This window comes from Cibotium barometz, chromosome 29 (assembly GCF_041138505.1).
Source record: "Cibotium barometz isolate CiBa-2024 chromosome 29, ASM4113850v1, whole genome shotgun sequence".
In the NCBI taxonomy this organism is placed as follows: Eukaryota; Viridiplantae; Streptophyta; class Polypodiopsida; order Cyatheales; family Cibotiaceae; genus Cibotium; species Cibotium barometz.
Genome location: NC_141074.1, coordinates 49,059,233 through 49,077,920, shown reverse-complemented (window position 1 = coordinate 49,077,920; position 18,688 = coordinate 49,059,233). Strand labels below are relative to the sequence as shown.

Genomic DNA, 18,688 nt, shown 5'->3' with positions numbered 1-18,688 from the left:
CAAGTCCTCGCCAAGAAATCTAGCTCGGGCCGTCGCCTCCCAGAAAGTAAAGATGTTGTCAAGGATACTACGCTCCTTGACAAATCCTGTCTGAGTAGCATGAATCAACTCCCCCAGGAAGGGCTGGATCCTCAAACTCAAGGCCTTTGCTAAGACCTTGTAGACAGTATTGAGGATCGTAATAGGCCTCCAATGCCGAATGTCATCTGATACTCCCTCCCCCTTGGGGATAAGATAGATCAAGCCCTCTTAAAAGCTCTGCGGCATCACCCCAGTGTCCAAAACATGCTGAAAGCCCCTGCGGAGGCCTGGCCCCAAAAGGTCCCAATAGCGCATAAAAAAGGCCGGCGTCAGTCCGTCCTCCCCTGGGCAACTATGTCGCGGCAGGACCCTCAAGGCCTTGGCAAGCTCAATCTCTGACAGAGGCGCACCTAGAACTGTACGCATATGGTCTGTGACCCTCCTTTGCACATGGGCCCACACAGTCTGTCTGCAAACATCTCGATCCTCAGTGGCTGGCTCCGCTGAAAGCAGGTCACTATAAAATGCAGTGGCAATGGCTCTGATCTCCCCGAGCTCAGTAGCAACCGATCCATCCGGTCTACTAAGCTGGCGGACTCCTGCTCGCGCATGACGGGGTCCAGTGATCTCAAAAAACTCCCCAGTCACTCTATCACCAAGCTGCGTCCACTGAGAGGCCTGACGACGATAGTAAAACTCTTGTCTCTGCTCCTCTACCTCTCTAACCTCCTGACGTGCCTGGCTCAGCTGGGACGCCACCCACTCACATGCAGGCTGCTGCTCCTGAAGGCGCTGTAGCGAAGCAAGGCTGCGTCTCAGCCGTTGCTCCCGCTCGCGAATCTCTCCCAGTCGTGTCAAAGCTGCAGCGTGTAGAAAAGAGCTAAGATCAATGAGTCTGGCAATGCATCTGTAACCTGAGTCCAGAACTCTGCTCTGGCACTAGCATGATTGGGCGCATAGATGTTGAGCACACCCAATAGCTCATCATGCATCCTCAGAATGACATACTGTGCTCTACCAGGCACAATGATCCCTCTATCCACAATGGCCTGCCGCCATACATCTGCAATAACCATGCATACTCCTCCCTGTCCACCCAAAGGACCAAACCCTGCAGACCAAAAAGTGTCCCATCTACCAGGCATCACCGAACCATATCTCCGGATCCTGCTCTCACCCAAATGGTGCTCCTGCATCATCAAAATGTCAATGCTGCCACCAACCAGGCATCTTTGAAGCTCCTGCCTCAAGCAACCTCGATAGCGTATAAAGTGTGCTCCGCCAAGGCCCTGTACATTCCATGAGATGATCCTCATGGATGCCCTGCTGAGGTGGATGCTGTCTCAGCCGTACGGCGGGCCTTCGCAAGCGGCTTGGATGGAGAATAGTCCCCATCCGAACGGCTGCGAATCTGCCCACCCGGTGTACTGCAAGAATCCCGGATCAGGCGCCAGTGGCTGTGGCCCATGGCGACTGCCTCCTGCTCTGACAGAGAAACCTCGTGTATACTCACATATCCAAGGTCACGTGCCAAGTCTGCCACTATGCGCACGACCAAATGCCGAATCCCTGAGGTATCCACACTCCCGGTATCCAAGAAAAAATGAGCCAACTCCCAAAGTCGGCCTATCACATCTGTCACCTCCAGATCGCTCATGTGGTGAGAAAACTCAACTGCCTGAGTCTTCAAAGTGCTGAGAGCGAGCTCTAGAGTCCACTCCCGGTCACAAGGTCCACATAGAGGGAACGAGAAGGCCACCGCTGAGTCTAGTGCCTCCTCCCCGCGGGCCGGAGGTATCACTACATGAACTCGAATGGGTGCTGGCTCATGGGGGCCCTCTGCTCCAAAAAGCCGTGTGAAGGTATAATCAAAGGCCTCCGAGCGCTGTCTAATGCCAAGGCGACTCAGCCGACTGCGGATAGATGAAATCCGTGAGGCCCTAATCGGCATAGGTCTCCTCTGTGATGCTCGAGCGAGGTCAGTGCTCAGCGCTCTCCGGACTGCAGGTGAGCGCCAGGGAACTGCCAGGGCCTCCCAGGAAGGTGAGACCAGATCAGTCCGTCAGGGGTGTCCTCTCGCCCCTTTCCTTTTTCTCTTCTTTGCGGAGGCTATGAGTATGTATTTGACGGCAGAGGAGGTTGGTTTGAGAGGACTTCAGCTCCCAGTCCGGGGGGAGGATTTGCTTGATGCTGAGTTTGCAAACGACACGGCCCCACGGTGGATGGGAGCCTTTACACAGTTGGAGATTCTGATTGCTGTCAGAGCTAGCACTGAGGATGGCAGATGCCTCTACTATGAGATTCAGGATGAGGGTAGACTCCAGAGAGTGGAGGTGGAGTCGCCTTTGGTTGCAGAGTGCACCTTTCAGAGGATTCGGGTAGTGGCTGCCGCTTCTCGGAAGTGGCATATTGACCCCGACCCTGCTGATGTGCTCCCGGATTGGCGCATATGGGCATATGCAGCGCGCCCCTTGGCCCAGCTACAGTGGGACCCCGGGGAGTACGAGTGGCATGATCCTTATGCATCCCTTGAGGCCACAGAGATCACCTTTTTCCAGTATACTGTTCGGCTGGGACGGCATATTTTGACGGCGAGGAGGACGGTTTCTCCAGCGGTAGCGGGGCATTGGCGATTGCAGGGACTCTCACAGGAGTTCCTGGAGGACTTCTGGGCTCGGCTCTGGGCTAGTCGGCAGGCCCGCAGGATCTCGGCTTTTTACAGGGGCTCAGCAGTTGGCACCTGGCTTGTTTACAGCGGTCTTCCGGCGGCCTGCGTTCGATGCGGCCACCCTATGGAGACACAGAGACATTGCCTTTGGGACTGCCCTCAGGCACAGCAGATTTGGCTGCGGATGCTGCGTATTCTGGCCCCCCTCTCTCCAGAGGGTATGTTTACGTGGGGTGCCGCTCCTTGGTCGACTTCGTCAGGGCCTGCTATGGGCTATGAGATGGAGCAGGGCAGTCAGGCCATCAGATTTATTAGGGGCCAGCCTCGCCTGGTTCGGCACCGGATTTCTCGTCCGCCAGCTGGACACAGGAGAGGGATTTACGATGGGAGCTCCTCAGCAACCTCACCATCTGGTTCACCTGGAGGGCCCGGTGTTTCACGGCCTTTGAGGGGAGACTGGAGCCACCAGCAGAGACTGTACGGGGGATTTGGCAGGAGTTGATCCACACCCTGCGAGGACAGTATGACCGCATCCGGGGCGACTCGGACGAGGCGATCTTGCGGCGCCAGGCTTTTCACACCACCTGGCGCAGCGGCCCCTTCTACACCTTACACACGGGATCCCCCCGTTGGCATTACAGGCCACCTGTTTGGCTATTCCCCCCCCCCTATTGTATGATTTAGCCCCTCAGTCCTTAGTACTGATGCTTGTATTTTGCAGCACCTAGGGAGAGTCTCCCGGGCTGCCTTGCTGTATTCACTACTCTTTTTCTCTTATGAGCAGGAGAGATCTTTTGTAGCCCTACGGGCGTTTTTATATAACTAATGAAAGGATCTTTTCTCGGGAAAAAAAAAACATGATACCCTCCTCAAAAGGTATAAATTGTATGCCCGAATAGTAATGCAAAAGCCCCATGTCTGTGACATCAAATGCATGCTGTAAATCAGCCTTAAAAGCTGAAATATCACCCTCTTCAGGGCCAGTGATGAGCATGTCATCCACATAAAGAATGAGGATGAGAATATTGTTCCCACTGTGGCGAACATAAAGTGTACTTTCAGCTGAACTATTTTGAAACCCTTTGGCAGTTAAGTATGCATGAATTTTGTGATACCAAGCACGAGGAGCCTGCTTGAGACCATATAGTGCTTTATGTATGGCATACTTTTCTTTCTGCACCTTTTTGAACAAAGCCAAGAGGCTGAGATACATAAACTTCCTCCTGCAAATCGCCATTCAAAAAAGCAGTTTTGACATCCAAGTGATGTACATGCCATTGTTTGTGTGCAGCCAATGCAATTACAGTACGTATGGTAGTCATACGTGAAGTGGGAGCAAAGGTCTCCTCATAGTCAATGCCCTCACGTTGGGCATACCCTTTGGCGACCAAACGAGCCTTATGGCGATCAACTGAACCATTAGGCTTACACTTTAGCTTGAAAACCCATTTTGTGCCAATAGCACGCTTGCCAGGAGGCAAGTCACGTAACTCCCAAGTACCATTTTTGTCAGTGGAATCCAACTCCGAACGCATGGCTGCCATCCAATTGTCATCCTCCAATGCATCAACATGAGAAATGGGTTCCTCATTACAAGCGGTGGCAACAAGAGCTGTATCCACATAATGTGAAGATGAATTACAAGAAGCAGCACGTGTACGACCTGGCATAAATGTAGACTGTTTGCTATCACGCAAAGTCTCAACCAGCCATCTAGGAACAGTTTTTGACTTCCTAGTATCTGCATCTTCCTCTGCCTATGCATCACCCAAGGAATCCTGATCAATTTGAGGCATTTCAGGATCATTTTAGGGCAAGTTCAGTTGTTGATTTTGCTGATTTTCAGCAGGCATAGGTGGCTGTAAATGAGCTGAAACTGGCTCTACATTATCCACATTGGAATTGAATAAAGGCAACAGAGTATCAAACACATCTTCCGGCCCAATAGATGGCTGTCTGGTACATGAGACAAGTGGTTGAGATGCATATTCATCAAAGATAACATCTCTTGACACAATGATCTTGCCTGTATTAGGTACATAGAGTCTGTATCCCTTATTGGGCGCACAGGTCAGCAGGTGGCTGTGTGCGCACAGGTCAGCAGGCGACTGTGTAGGTGCCGCACAGCAGCTGCGTAGGACAGCAGGTACAGTGGTACAGTCGGCGACGGCTGGGCAGGTACAGCAGTACACGTGTAAGGCGGCTGGGCAAGTACAGTTGGCACAACGCACAGTGTACGGGGCAGCAGCAGCCGGCAGCACAGTACGGGCAGGTACACAAGGCGGCACAGGACGGTGGTGACCTGTACGGGCAGTGGCTTCAGGCAAGCTCTAGGCAAGGAGCAGAGGGCAGTAGGGGAAACTGACAGGCTCTGATACCAATGTTGGGTATGGGGGGAGAAGCCTGCACACAGACACACACACACACACAGCTGCAAGAGAGAGAAAACGAGTGAAGCTCAAGAGTGCTGGAACAGATGTACTCGATAATAATAATGAAAGTACTATGTGAGTACATGAAGTAGCCTAGGGCAAAGTGCCCAACACACATAAGTGTGTTCACACGGGAAAAAACCTATGTCCAGTCACAAGGAAAAAGTGCCCGTGAGTAAGCTGTGTTCACACCTGAACTAGCCGGGAGTGGTCATGACCAACACTTAGTTCATCCTCTTGATACCATCATCTTGATGCATGAATAAGGCTCGACTTGATCTGTCCTCCTGACCCACTCCCTAGGGAGGGAAGTGATGGCATGCAATTTCAGTACCAATCCTTGCAATACAAAAAAAAAGAGAGCATTTCCCTTAAAGAAAAGAAAGGAAGAAGTAAATATACTTGCAACATTGCATCTCTCAACTGTGGGCAGCTACATACATGGCTAGTTTGTACAGGTTATTTATTTCATGATGTCAATTTTATCGATTTTATCATGTCTAATGGCAGTAAAATTCTTGGTTTAATTGGGTGTTTTTATAAGAGACGCCCTTTCAAATTGGAGGCTGTGTATACTCAGGATGCTGCCAAGAAACTCGGTGAGGAGGTAGCCATGGAATGTGTAAGGCAAGGTATCACAAGAGTGATTTATTACAGGCGTGGTACTCTGCATTGGAAACGCGTGAAGACATTCCGTCTTGCAGCACAAGATTATGGCCTAGAGTTCGAGTACCCAGATTAAGCTCTGAAAAACAGAGTTTTTTGCAGTACAGGTCCTCTTTTAAAGGTAGAGGTAAGAAGCAGAGTATTCTTTTGCTGCTGTCAAACTGGGGTTATGCAACACTTCCAATCCCAAGGTTTATAACCTGTGTAATTCAGCTTTACTCAATGTCAACACTAGGCAACTCAGATCATATGTTTGTCCTTGTATAGCTCCAAGGTACTACAAGCATCCCCCTGATGGACGCCAAAACTCTTTATATCTCTGATGTGAATAGTTCCTTTGTAGTATTGCAATCACTAAGCTGGGTAAACGCACATAAAAATCTATGTTTTGGTTTCTTACTAGTGGGTCAAGTAAAACATTAGTTGCTCTCTCTCCTATGTCCATTCTCGTGGATGGTAAGTCTCCCCCGCGCACCCGAGAGATGCAAGGAAACTCCAAACAACTCGATGTTTATTATGAGAGGGTTCAACCCTTAATATACAAGTTATAAAAAGTGGAAACTCTAAAAACAATGGAAAGCATTTTGCTAAAAAACACCTAAGTGGGAAAAAGCTTAAAGCCTAACAAACCCACTTTACCCGTGCATACTCAATTAGGGCTGTTCACACACATGCCCGTGGAACATGCTAGCATACTCCGATTTGCACGCAATTTGGACCGTTAGGCTCGTCTTGTCCTCGCCAACATCTTGAGCTTGTCTTTCTCACACTGCCCCTCAAGCTCAAGATCTTCAAAATAGATTAGCTTGTATTGCTACTTTTCAAGGTAATCCATGCATTGTTCCCTTCAAGTCTTCAATGTCGAGGGTGAACTCAATTGTTGACAATTCTATGTCATCAACCACCTTTGTGGTGTTGAAGATTGAGTCACTTGGATTCTTGACTTCTTCATTGCTTTTGTTGTTGACTTTTTTTGCTTTTACACTTTGTATGTAAACTTTGAGCACTCTTGGACTAAGTTCTTCTTTGGAACTTTGTGATCCATCATTCGATGATTGAGAAATATCCAATTTCTCCTTGTTCTTGTGTGTAGTAGCCTTCTTTGGTGATCTAGCTTCTCTTGGCAATCTTTGAATCCTTGTTTCATTCTGTCATGTGCTTGATGTAGACCACAGCCGTTTTTATGAGTAATGGCCACACTGTGGGAAGTTGTGAAAGCTCCTCTCCCTTTGTTGCGGTTGAGTGCCCCAGCCCTCGCAAAAATTGTGGTTGGGGCTTGAGATCAAATCAGCAACTAGAATAGGTGCACTACCTCCCGACCTAACTTTTCTTTTCACTCCCGTTGGGCACGAGTCTAGAAATGTGGTTAGCCCTTTTGCCATCCGGCTCTCTGCAGCACTTTCAAGGTAGTTCCCATCACTATTTCCCCTAATATCTGCCATATAGCGTATGGGGGTTTACAAGAACCTCTAGGTCTTCTTGGAGTGTTTTTCATGTTCTTGAGATGTACCAATGTACCAACTTTTTGATTTATCAAATGTCACTTTCCTTGTGATGTGTATTTCTTTTGTGAGTGGGTTCCAACATTTGTATGCTTTTCTATTTGTTGCATATCCAAGAAATATACACCTGACCTTGTACTTCTGTTTGGTACATGAACATAGGCAATGGTTCCAAATACCTTAAAATAAGATAGGTTTGGTTTAAAACTTGTGCAACTTGTGCACACCTCTTCTGGACTCTTGTATTGTCCATTTTCCTGCTGGAAGTTGCTTTTTCATTTAACATAGCTCTTGCCATGACCTCGCACTCACATAGAAATCAAAATGCAAACACAATACATAAGCATGTGGCTTTAACTGTAGTTTGAATTGCTAATCAGCCTTAGTCTTAAATCGTATAGTCATACTCTAGATTACTTGAAGTTTGAAAAGCTTCTTATGACAAGAATTACACTACCTAAAAGAATTAGGTATGCACTACCTAACAATGCATGGTTAGTGATATAATATGCTAAGGTGAGTGATTGTTTAGAGGTGATCATAAAAGAATTACATTAGTTATAAAGTTTGTTATTATCATAAATTAATTTGAATTAATTTTTGTGCCAATTGTCCATAGACAACCACTTGTCATGTGAGTAACCATATGTGCTATAGATTGATTATCTTTTAAGCTAATAGGAAACATTGAAGGGTGGAAAATGTTTTCCACATCTTTCTTTTTACACCTTTTATTTATTTTTTATTTTTTATCTTCATAGTGTCTTCTAAATAGAAAATCCAAAAAACTATATTGCATATTTATTCTTTGAAACATTATATGTCTTGACAAAGCTTCACCATCTAGTCATGATTTCATTTCTTTAACGCCATTACATTGTCTATCTTTGAAAGTAGGGCAATGACTATGTTTGAAAGACAATGCCAAAAGGTGGATGATTTGGATTAAAAAGAGAAGACCTTTTGTTACAGTTATATGGTTGCTATAATCACATAATCTTGTGATACTACACACCAAAACGGGGTTTTTTTTTGGAATCTTAATGGAGATATTTATTCAAAGGGATAATTGGCAATGAATCTTTAGCATCGAGGGTAAGATACTTACAAGTGCATTCTCTAGTGGAGGGTAAGATACAAGTGCATTCTCTAGTGGAGACATTTTGTTCTCAATTACAACTACTTTAGTTGTGATAATTAGATCATTTCTCCTAACCTATTGTTGTAGGCCTATTTATGGAATTAGTTTGTTGACGTACTAGAAGTATACAGTCATTTAGTATTTTACACTAGTTATTAATGTCGTAAATGGCTAGAGAAGTCACCACAACAAGGCATCGTGATTATATTCGCTCCCAAATGAAAAGCTCTAGTGGCTCTCCACATTATAAGATGTTTGCTAAGATTGATTAAAAAACATACTTTTAAAAAGAACTATTTTATAAATTACCATCTATTGTAGGTAGGACATGGAACACTTCCTCTCTCTCTCTCTCTCTCTCTCTCCCCCCTAGACACCATGCAAAGAAGACAATATTAAGGAGGTGTATTACCCCATTTTGGGATAACTATCCACACACACGAGTGAGGAAAAAGTGTCATACAAAGACACTATAAAAGGTGTAACATTTATGAGAAATATGGCCACACCTAAACTCATTTAGTTAAGTTGAGAGTTTTGGGAGTTCAAGTGTAAATAAGAACCACTTGTATATAATACATTATCTCATAATGAATGGACACAATCCCCCTTTGTGCTAAACATATTCTCTAGTTTTCTACTTGCTTTTTTCTTCTTGTTATGTGTGGAGAGAAAGAAAGAAAGATATATTAAGCGTCTACTAAAGACCCAATGGGCATGGCATATCTCATCATGGAATGGAAAATAAAACAGAGTGAAAACATAAATATAGCTATCTCACTAGGGTGTTACAAAAGTGTCCATGGAAACTCGTCATGGAATACTAAGAACATAAAAACATGGGAGCAACATCAGCTCCGAGTAGATGGTATACCACTCTCCAAAATGTCAAGCATGGGGTTGACGAGTATGGCCGAGAGGTCTCCCTCAGCTATGTCACGTGGAAAGGTAGCTTGATGGCGGTGGAGCATGTCTTGGATCTGGAGAAGCTGATGAGGTGATCGTGGCAAACGGGGGGGGGTCAAGGGCGTCGGGCACGCCGGAGTGCAGAGGCTCGGTCCGAGGTAACTCCTCTCGAGCGAGGTAGGTCCAGAGAGCAGCTTGTGGAGGGTCCACAAGATCCACTATGTCGGTGTCCACCTCCTCCTGGGTCCAGAAGAAACTGGTGATGGTTGGCTGTCGAGGGAGGGGGCGGGGTGGATGGGGCCTGTGTCTCAAGAAGGTGTCCCTGTGTCTGCGGAGCTCAAGTAGGAAGAGGCCCAGGCAACGCTGGTCCTAGAAGTCAATGATCCTGGAGAGTGGACCGAATCCCTCACGAAATAGACAGTGAAACCTCCCGCAGATCTCATAGTATACTGGGCAGTGGCATATGTAATGCTCCTCCGTCTCAACCTCTGTGTGGCATAGTCAACAGATCCTCTCCTCTGGGTGTCCGTACGAGCTTCCCAGCTCTGAAGATGCGCTCAACTCTACCTATCTCCACTCTGAGAGGCAGTGGGAAGAAACCCGTATCTAGCCAATCGCAATCCGCATGGCATTAGACATGTGAACACTCAAGTAGCCCGGCTGCTGGATGAATCCATCCTCAGTGAGTGTGAGGAAGTGGTCTCTGTAAAAATGCATCTTCGTGGGGAGCTCTAGGGGTGTGATCCATGTGCAATGTGTGTAGAGGCTAAGAAGATCTGACCGGATAACCCGGTTGGTATCCTCGTGAGGAGACAGCCGAAAAAAAGGGGAGTCCAAACTATACTGAAGGGGGGGTAGGCGGTCCATGCAGAGCCCATATACTGAGAACCAAGTGGAAACTAGTGCATACCATACTCCACAGTGTCCCTCAAGTGCTAGCTGACTGGAGGACTCCAAGGCAAGCCTCGAGTACCTGTGGGGATCCATGTGATTGATGCGATGAAGGTACGTGAGTGTCTGGAAGAGTGCCTCCACTACCATCAGGGCTGCAATAAGCTCTGCCTGGATAATCTGGTGTGGGACTGATGGTTTGTTACCGATCATACGGGAGAACATCATGACCTGGGGCCTCTCAACTCGCTACCAATCCTCATCGGATAAATCTGGCCCCCAGAATGCTGCTCCATACATCAAGGCTGGTGTGATGACGAGGGTGTCAAAAAGCCAGCCCTTCGTCCTGGGGTCCTGGAAATGTGCCTGGAAGCACTGCCGCTCAAGTAAGCTCAAGGCTGCATATCCCCGCGTCACTCTAGCATGTGCTGCGGGAAGCATGGTAAAGCGTGGGCCACTGAAAGTGACACCAAGGTAGACATAGGATGAGACAATCTCCACCGCAGGATCCCCTCTATATGTGAAGCTCAATCTGGATGTGTGTGTGTGTGTGAGAGAGAGAGAGAGAGAGAGAGAGAGAGTTGAGAGTAGAGGATATATTATTGCTTATTCATGTCCATTTCTTTGTGTGAGAGAGTAGATAGTGAGACGTGTGCTAGTCCTTGTAGCAAGATGAAGAAACTTCCTCTATGATTGAGAAGAAGAGAGGGCAAGAAGGAGAGAAGTTGGCAACCGTCGGTTAGGCTTGGATGGCTTCAAGAGACCCAAGCTTGGAAGCAAGGAAGTACCCCATGATCGTTATTTCTTGTTTGTGTATTTCTTTGTGAATGGTTGAGTTCTATAGAGGGAAAAAATGGGCCATAAAATATTTAGCGTCAATTCACTTACAGAGGCATTCTTGCTTCATTGTCCATCGCTCCCTTGTGCAAGTATCTTTTCCCATAGCCACCATTTTTGAGCAGTATTGTGTTGGTTGGGAAGAGGACAAGGTTTGGAGTTTTGTGAGAAAAAGAAGGAAAATTTGGATGTTTTTATGTTTTTATGCATTGTTTGGCTTTGTGAGTACTTGGGTAACCTAGAAGAAACGAAAACAAACATTTTTATGCATTTTTACTTCTTTAGATCTCTCCTGCTTTTTCATGCCATGGAATTACGGGTTTTACGATTTTAAAATATTTTTTTAATCATTAAAATTTCCATTGATAATGCATAGACCATCACCCTATGCGTACCTCTTGTACTACCACCACAACTAGTTCCTCCAAGAACTATACTAATACAACAGTACTCGATGACTATGTCCACAGAGACAGAAACTCAGGAATAAGAGAGCTATGAGTCTTATGAACAACAAGACCCATACGAACAACATGGCTTCACCCATGGATTATGCCTATGTGTTCGAATCCATGGTGCAACAAAGAGTGAGAGGCCTTAATAATCTGGTACATAGGCCATCAATGCAAAGTCCCACACCATATTGTGGAGTGTCCTCACAAAGGCCTTTTACTAAATCTCCCAAGGAAGGCTCTAACTTTCACCTCCCACACACTGAGTCCCTCTTCACTCCCTCTAGCAATGTGGGGCCTAGTTGGATTGGTTCTAGAGGAAGAGGTTTCAGAACTAGCTCTCTTTATGGCCGCTTAAGAATCATTATGGGTTTGTCCAAGGTCTTTGGAAAACTTTAAGGTTCCCTCTCATTGGTTCTATGGTTGGTTCTGGGATAGGGCCATGGATGCACTCAGGCAGTGTGAGTGGTCTATACTCAATCAGTTTGTCTAGTACTTGTTCTAGTTTATCCTACTCCTTCCTCACAAGCTCTTGGGCTTCTTTCTCTAACACAGGGTTGGGATACTCCTTGAGTTTCTTCAGAAGGTTTTTGTAATCTATGGGTTTATTTTCCTTGGGAAGAGAGGGTCTCTGTGATCACTTTGCTGCCTCCACAAGGGGAGGTAGCTCTTCAGAGTTCTTGTCCAAACCACTTTCGATAGTTATTATGACATCATTGTCCTTGATCGTGCATTACATTTTAGCATGCTCTTTGAGGTCTTATTCTTTTAGACCTCCTGTTCCAGTTTATAAGCTTTTTTAGGGGCTAATGTAGCCTTTGGGGCTTGCCCCTTAGGCTCTCATACTACTTCTTTGAAGTTGAAGCCTAGACTATTTTGGCAGTGTCCAGATGTTCCCTTGGATGCTGCCCTCGTCTTGGCTTAGAGCCTTGTGATGGAATTAAGGGGGATTGTATGAATAATACCTCCTTGCACACTCAACAAATTAAGGCTCTTGAAGTGGTAGAAAATTCTTATGCCACGGGGGTGATTGCCACTTAGTTGGGATAATCATTATAAGCATGGTTGAGTTTGCATTTGTCACATGGGTCACCATATTTAGCATAACAGTTTCTCCAAGGTAATTGAACCTAACCTAAAGAGGAGGAGGATGAGACATATCCCATTGAGAACCCTCCCTCCATAACTAGAACCAAAGTACAACTAGAAATGCCTATGAACAAGCTTGGGAACTTTGAAAGAGACGAAATGAAAGGAGTGTTACCTAAAGAATGGCGGTCTCCGCAATCTTGTATGGTGGTGTTGGTGTCACCAGTTATCACCAAGGATTGCTTGGAGGCCTAGGGAAGCCCACGACTCACAAGCACAAGCCTTGGTGATTATGCTAGTGTTAGCATAATCACCCCTGGATTGTTGGGAGGCCTAGGGAAGCTTGCCACTCATAGGCACAAACCTTGTTGTTAGGCATCCTACAAGATGGAAAAGATACAAGACCTTTGGACTAAGTTTCTAACATACATTTGTGGTGATGAATATTCAAAGGAGAGGTTTATGCACTATGACCATTGGAAGGCCTTACATTCATGATTAAGAAATTGATCACATTTATATACGCAAAGGTAACTAGGCCTTGAAAATAAACTTAAAGATAGGGAAGAGATCCCATGGGTCAAGGCATTCTCCCAATGAGTCTAATACAACTATCCGCACCACTTCGGTCAACATGAATAAATGTTGCAACAAGTTATTCTTTGATTACCCTATGCATGGAATAAAAGTGAAATGATCATCTTGTTTATCTTTGGCTACTCTTATTGAGAGATGCAGACTCTCTACCATATCTTGTTGAAACCACTCAAATGTCAATTATGGGTTAAACATGATGTCATACTTGGACACATCATCCCAAGAATGGCATCTTCATAACAAGAACACGAGTTACCACCACCCATCAACTATAAGGGGGTATAGAGATTCATGGGGCATATAGGGTATAATAGAAGATTCATCTTCTTGTATGTAGTATATGCCAAACCCTTGGATAAGTTGTTGATTATCTTCAAATAGGCAAAAGAATATAAATGGTCATACTACGCCTAAGGATTATCACTAACCTAGAACCAATACACTAACAAGGTTTCCTAGACTTGAGACCATAGTCCCTACCGAGTTACAAAAATTGCTCCTCAAAGTGCCTCAAAGATAGAGACCCTGGATGGGATTGAGATGGAAGGATATTTCAATGGTAGGGAGCTAAAATGCTAGTATGGACCTCTCACCTAGGACATGCTCTATCATATCCACAAGAAAAAGAAGCAAAAAAACCAAAGAGGCTATAGACGACCCCCATACAAATTTTTGTACATGTATAGCTGACCTTCACGATTCATCGAGATAAAAAATGGAGGAACCTAGAGTTCCCCACCACCTAGTTGTGTACCTTAGCTAGCCATAATGTTTTTTCGTGGGAGATGTGGACCTTGTTAGGCCACCCACTCCTCACACCATCGGCAACCACCACCATAATAAACAATTCCACTCCATAACCATCGGTTGTTTTGAAGTGGAATTTTTCATTGAATCTAAGAGTCTTGTAAGTTTTATGTGACTCCCACACGTATAACGAGATAAATCATCATCCTTTAAAAGGGGAAACAAGGGTACCCTTGGAATTCCCAGATGCTCCCCAGATCCAAAGGGATCATCATGGTTTCACAACACCGTCGTGCACCATGCTATAACATCAACTCCCTAAAGGGAGGCCAAAGTTCAAACAAGTGCACCAACAAAGCCGATGGTGGTGGCGTGCACACCAATAAAGCCCAACACCAATGGGTTCTAAGCTTTCTTGTGGTGGATGTGCAAGAAATTCTCCACCTTTGGTGCTCATTCAGCCTACATGGTAGGCCATAAACCCTAAATCCTTGTTGTACATATATGTAATGTAATACCCCCACTCAAGTGTTTAGTCACATTTATCTTAAAAACTTAAAAACCTAAAACAAAACTAAAAACACACATGTACCCTCTACACTCACGTGTGCAATCCACCCCACATATGTGACCACACTTGCACACTATGCCGCACACACACTTGCGCACACAACACACACTCATGTGCACACAAAACATGCATCACATACACACACCCATGCCCGCATGTGCACGCTCTTTACATAGACGTGCACCCACAATAATCTGCATGTGCACACACGGTTCTATGCACCCTCTACACATCCACACACTCGCGCATGCATTAAAAAAATTACATGTACATGCATGCACCCACACATGCACACATATGCATGCACATAAAAAAACAAAACCTCCCCGAGTCTTAATGAGTATAATTTTTTACCTCTTTATTTTTATTTCTTTCTTTTTTTAGTGGTATTTTTCATTCCTTTTTCTTCCTTCTTTTTTCTTTTTCTATTGTATTTTTAGATTTTAATAAAGAATAATAAATCTATTAATCAATAAGCAAATAAAAAATTTAGCATTATCAAACTTGCCACGCCGACTACTTTACCCACAAGTGGGCTGCAGGCTAAAGCTATACCACAAGGTCACACAAGATCAACTGAGTTCCAAAAGTGAGAGATCGTGGTGTTCTTGGTCAAGAGTTCTTTTATGGTGCATAGAAAATCAACACGATACTACCCACAAGCTAGTTAAAACACATGGATCTAGGCATGGCTATGGTGAACTAAGGTATGTGGAAATGGATTAGCATTAACATCTTGACATACAAGAAATGCAAGAAAACAAATTAAGAATAATGACAAAGTTAATGACCAAACTAGAGAATATTGACAAGAGGTTTATCAAAAATTTCACATACTAACAAGAACATAGTGACAAGAGATTTATCAAAGTCAATATCTGCAACGACACTTGTTCCATGCACAAACATGGCTGCCTTTACCTCAAGCATGTTCACATCCAAAAGTAAACATTCTGCCATTTATGTTACCCTTTGCAACCAAGCGACATGCTGATTTTTGAAGTCTTCCACAAAACATCCTTGAGGATTAAACCTCACTTGCAGACCCTGCCCAACCATCTGTCCAACATAAACCACGTTCTTTGTAATATTGGGACCATGAAGTACATTTGCCAACTACTTCATTTTGCCATCCTACATAGACAATGGCACTTTACCAACATGTGCAATGGGATGCACAGTGTCATCAGTTGTTTCTACATAGCCTGGTTTTTCCATTTTCTACATGTCTCTAAACCACTCACCATAATTGATCATGTGGTTAGAGGCACCAAAATCCATATACCATATATCTTAAGATCGTGACACATCTCTTGTTATGGAACTGAGTATGTGCTGCATCACAAATAGCTGCTCACTTCTGTCAATGAAGCGGTGGAGTTCTTGCTTAAGAAATTCCTTGTGGTGCACAGAAAGTTGACACCTTACTACCTCACAAGAAAATGACAAGGCCAAAGTGGTAAGGCTTTAGTTGCATTGTCAGGGAATCTCATTAGGTGGCTTCAGCACCTGCACCAGTCTCCAATAGGAAGGAGTCTCTTGGTGCACTTCAATGTGCTTGGTCCTGGCATGAAAGATAGGATTATTTGTAATTGCCATTGCATTCTGACTATCATGGAAAATAGAACTAGGGGTGTCTGAAGAGACACAAAGATCCTCTATCAATCTTCTTAACCATACATATTTAATCATTAAAGCGAATGCTACTCTATATTCAACTTCACAGGATGATTTTGCCAAAGTTGGTTGTTTCTTACTTAGCCAAGATATGCAAGAATTTTCAAAATTAAATAGTTTCCATATATGGATTATAATGTATCATAAATCACCTTTCTAATTGAAATTAATACAGGCATACAGTTGTAAATCACCACCTTATCATAGAACAAGCTAAGATCTTGAGTGCCTTGCAAGTATCTGAAGATACATTTAGCTGCCAATGCTTAGTGCCTAGGTAATGCATGAACTTTGAAAGTTGTGACACACCATACTAGATGTCTGGTCGTGAGGTACAAAGATCTTGAGTACCTTGCAAAAGTATATGAAAATACATTTGGCTACCTACCAATACTTAGTGTCTGGGTAATGCATGACCTTTGAAAGTTATGACACACCATAATGGGTGTCTAGCTGTGAGTTACAAAGATCTTGAGTGCCTTGCAAGTATTTGAAGATACATTTGGCTGCCTACCAATACTTAGTGCCTAGGCATTGAAAGTTATGACACACCATACTGGATGTCTGGCCATGAGTTACATAAATAGATTGATTGTAAGTGGTTATGTCAAATGGTTCACCAACATCCTGTGCAGACTAAGTTTTACACAAGGTTTCATTGGTGTAGAGATAGGTTTGTAACTTTCCATGTTAAACCTTTTGAACAGTGCTTTGATTTACTTTGACTGCTTAATGGTTATACCATCATCTTGCTGTATAAACTACATACCCAAATAATAGTGTAATAGACCAAGGTCAGATAACTCAAAATTTGAGGCAAGGTTAACTTTGAAGGCTATAATAAAATTCTTTTTAGTAGCATGTCATCTACATAAACAATGACGACAAGCAAATCCTTCTTGTCCTGTTTCACATATAAAGTTCTTTACATAGGACTATTTTGAAATCCATGTCCAGTCAAGTAGGTATGAATCTTTTGGTACCAAGCTCTCGGGGCTTGTTTTAAACCATATAAGGCTTTATTAAGCCTACATGTACCTTTATTAAACCATATAAGGCTTTATTAAGCCTACATGTACCTTCTATTCTTGACCAATTTGGGCATTGGTCAAGTAGGTATGAATCTTTTGGTACCAAGCTCTCATAACATAAGGTTTTATTAAGCTTACATACATTCTATTCTTGACCAGTTTGGGCATTAATTGACTCACATAAACTTCTTCCTATAAGTCACCATTCAAGAACATTCATTTTGATGTCTTATTGGTGCACTTTCCATCCATGATGGGCTGCCAAAGCAATAACAAATTAAATAGTGGTCATACACAAAGTGGGAGCAAAAGTTTCATCATAGTCAATCCCTTGGGCATAAACTTTTACAGCAAGTCCAGCCCTGAATCTATCAACTGATCTATATGCCTTTCTCTTAACTTTAAAAATCCACTTATTACCAATAGCTTTCTTGCCGAGTGCTACATCTACTAAATCCCAAGTACCATTTTTATGAATGGAATAAATTTCATCCTATATGGCTTTCACCCAATTTGGATCTTCTTAAGCCTCTTCAAAAGATTTAGGTTCATCTACATCATGTAGAGAACTAAAAAATACAAACTTTGCAATATCTGCTAAAGAAGTGGTTTGAGCACCAGATCTATTTCTACTCTACAAGGAGCACATGATTTGCTATCCTGCAAGGTTCTTCTAACCCATCTAGGTTAACCCTAGATTCATTGGATTGCTAATCGTTCAGCATTTACTACATCTTCCAGTTGATGTGAAGTTAGTGCATCAATTTCTTAAGCATTTACCCTCACAACAAACAAGGATTAGTAAGCAAAATCTGTTGAGAATCAATAGGAACTCGCACAGGTAATAACCCATCAAACAAATTTGAAGAATTGGCATAGGTATGCTTATTAAATTCTATCATTGGATAGACAAAATCCTCTACCAAAAACAACATCCTTACTGATAATAATCTTCTTTGTAAGAGGATTATAGAGAAGATAACTTTTACTTTCAGCACTATAACAAATAAAAATGTATTTCACTGCCTTGTCTCATCAAGCTTAGTTCTGTTTTGTACTGAAACATGTGCATATGCCAAAAAACCAAAAACATGCATGTGTTTAACCTTAGGTTTTTGATTGAACCAAGCCTTATAAGGAGTGATAGTCTTTAAATCTTTAGTGGGGCACTTGTTCAGCACCTAGGTAGCACATAGAACTACTTCCATTCAAAACTTATGTGGAAGCTGCCAACCTTTAACCATGCATCTAACCATCTCCATAAGAGTCTTATTTTATCTCTTAGCAACACCATAGAAAAATGGTGTATAAGGAGTTATACACTAATTCTTAATGCCTTTTCGTGCTAAAAATTCTTTGAATGCATTAAACATATATTTTCCCTCTCTGTCTCAATGGAGAGTTTAAAATTTTAAGCCAATTTTATTTTCAACCATAGCAACAAAGTGTTGAAAATGAGA

The 18,688-nt window shown here is 43.7% G+C and overlaps 1 protein-coding gene across 4 annotated transcripts in view; it reads left to right on the top strand.

The window, feature by feature from the left end:
* The window catches only part of LOC147622297 (uncharacterized), a 99,695-nt gene extending 93,509 nt beyond the window's left edge, over positions 1 to 6,186 (top strand). For 2 of the 4 annotated variants that reach the window (XM_086823400.1, XM_086823398.1), the window contains one exon: positions 5,666 to 6,186. In XM_086823400.1, the coding sequence (XP_086679526.1) occupies positions 5,666 to 5,863 (198 nt within the window). In that variant the 3' untranslated portion in view covers positions 5,864 to 6,186. The remainder of the gene's footprint in view (positions 1 to 5,665) is intronic. The other 2 variants (XM_086823401.1, XM_086823402.1) reach the window with 2 other exon arrangements.
* Positions 6,187 to 18,688: the final 12,502 nt, after the last annotated feature.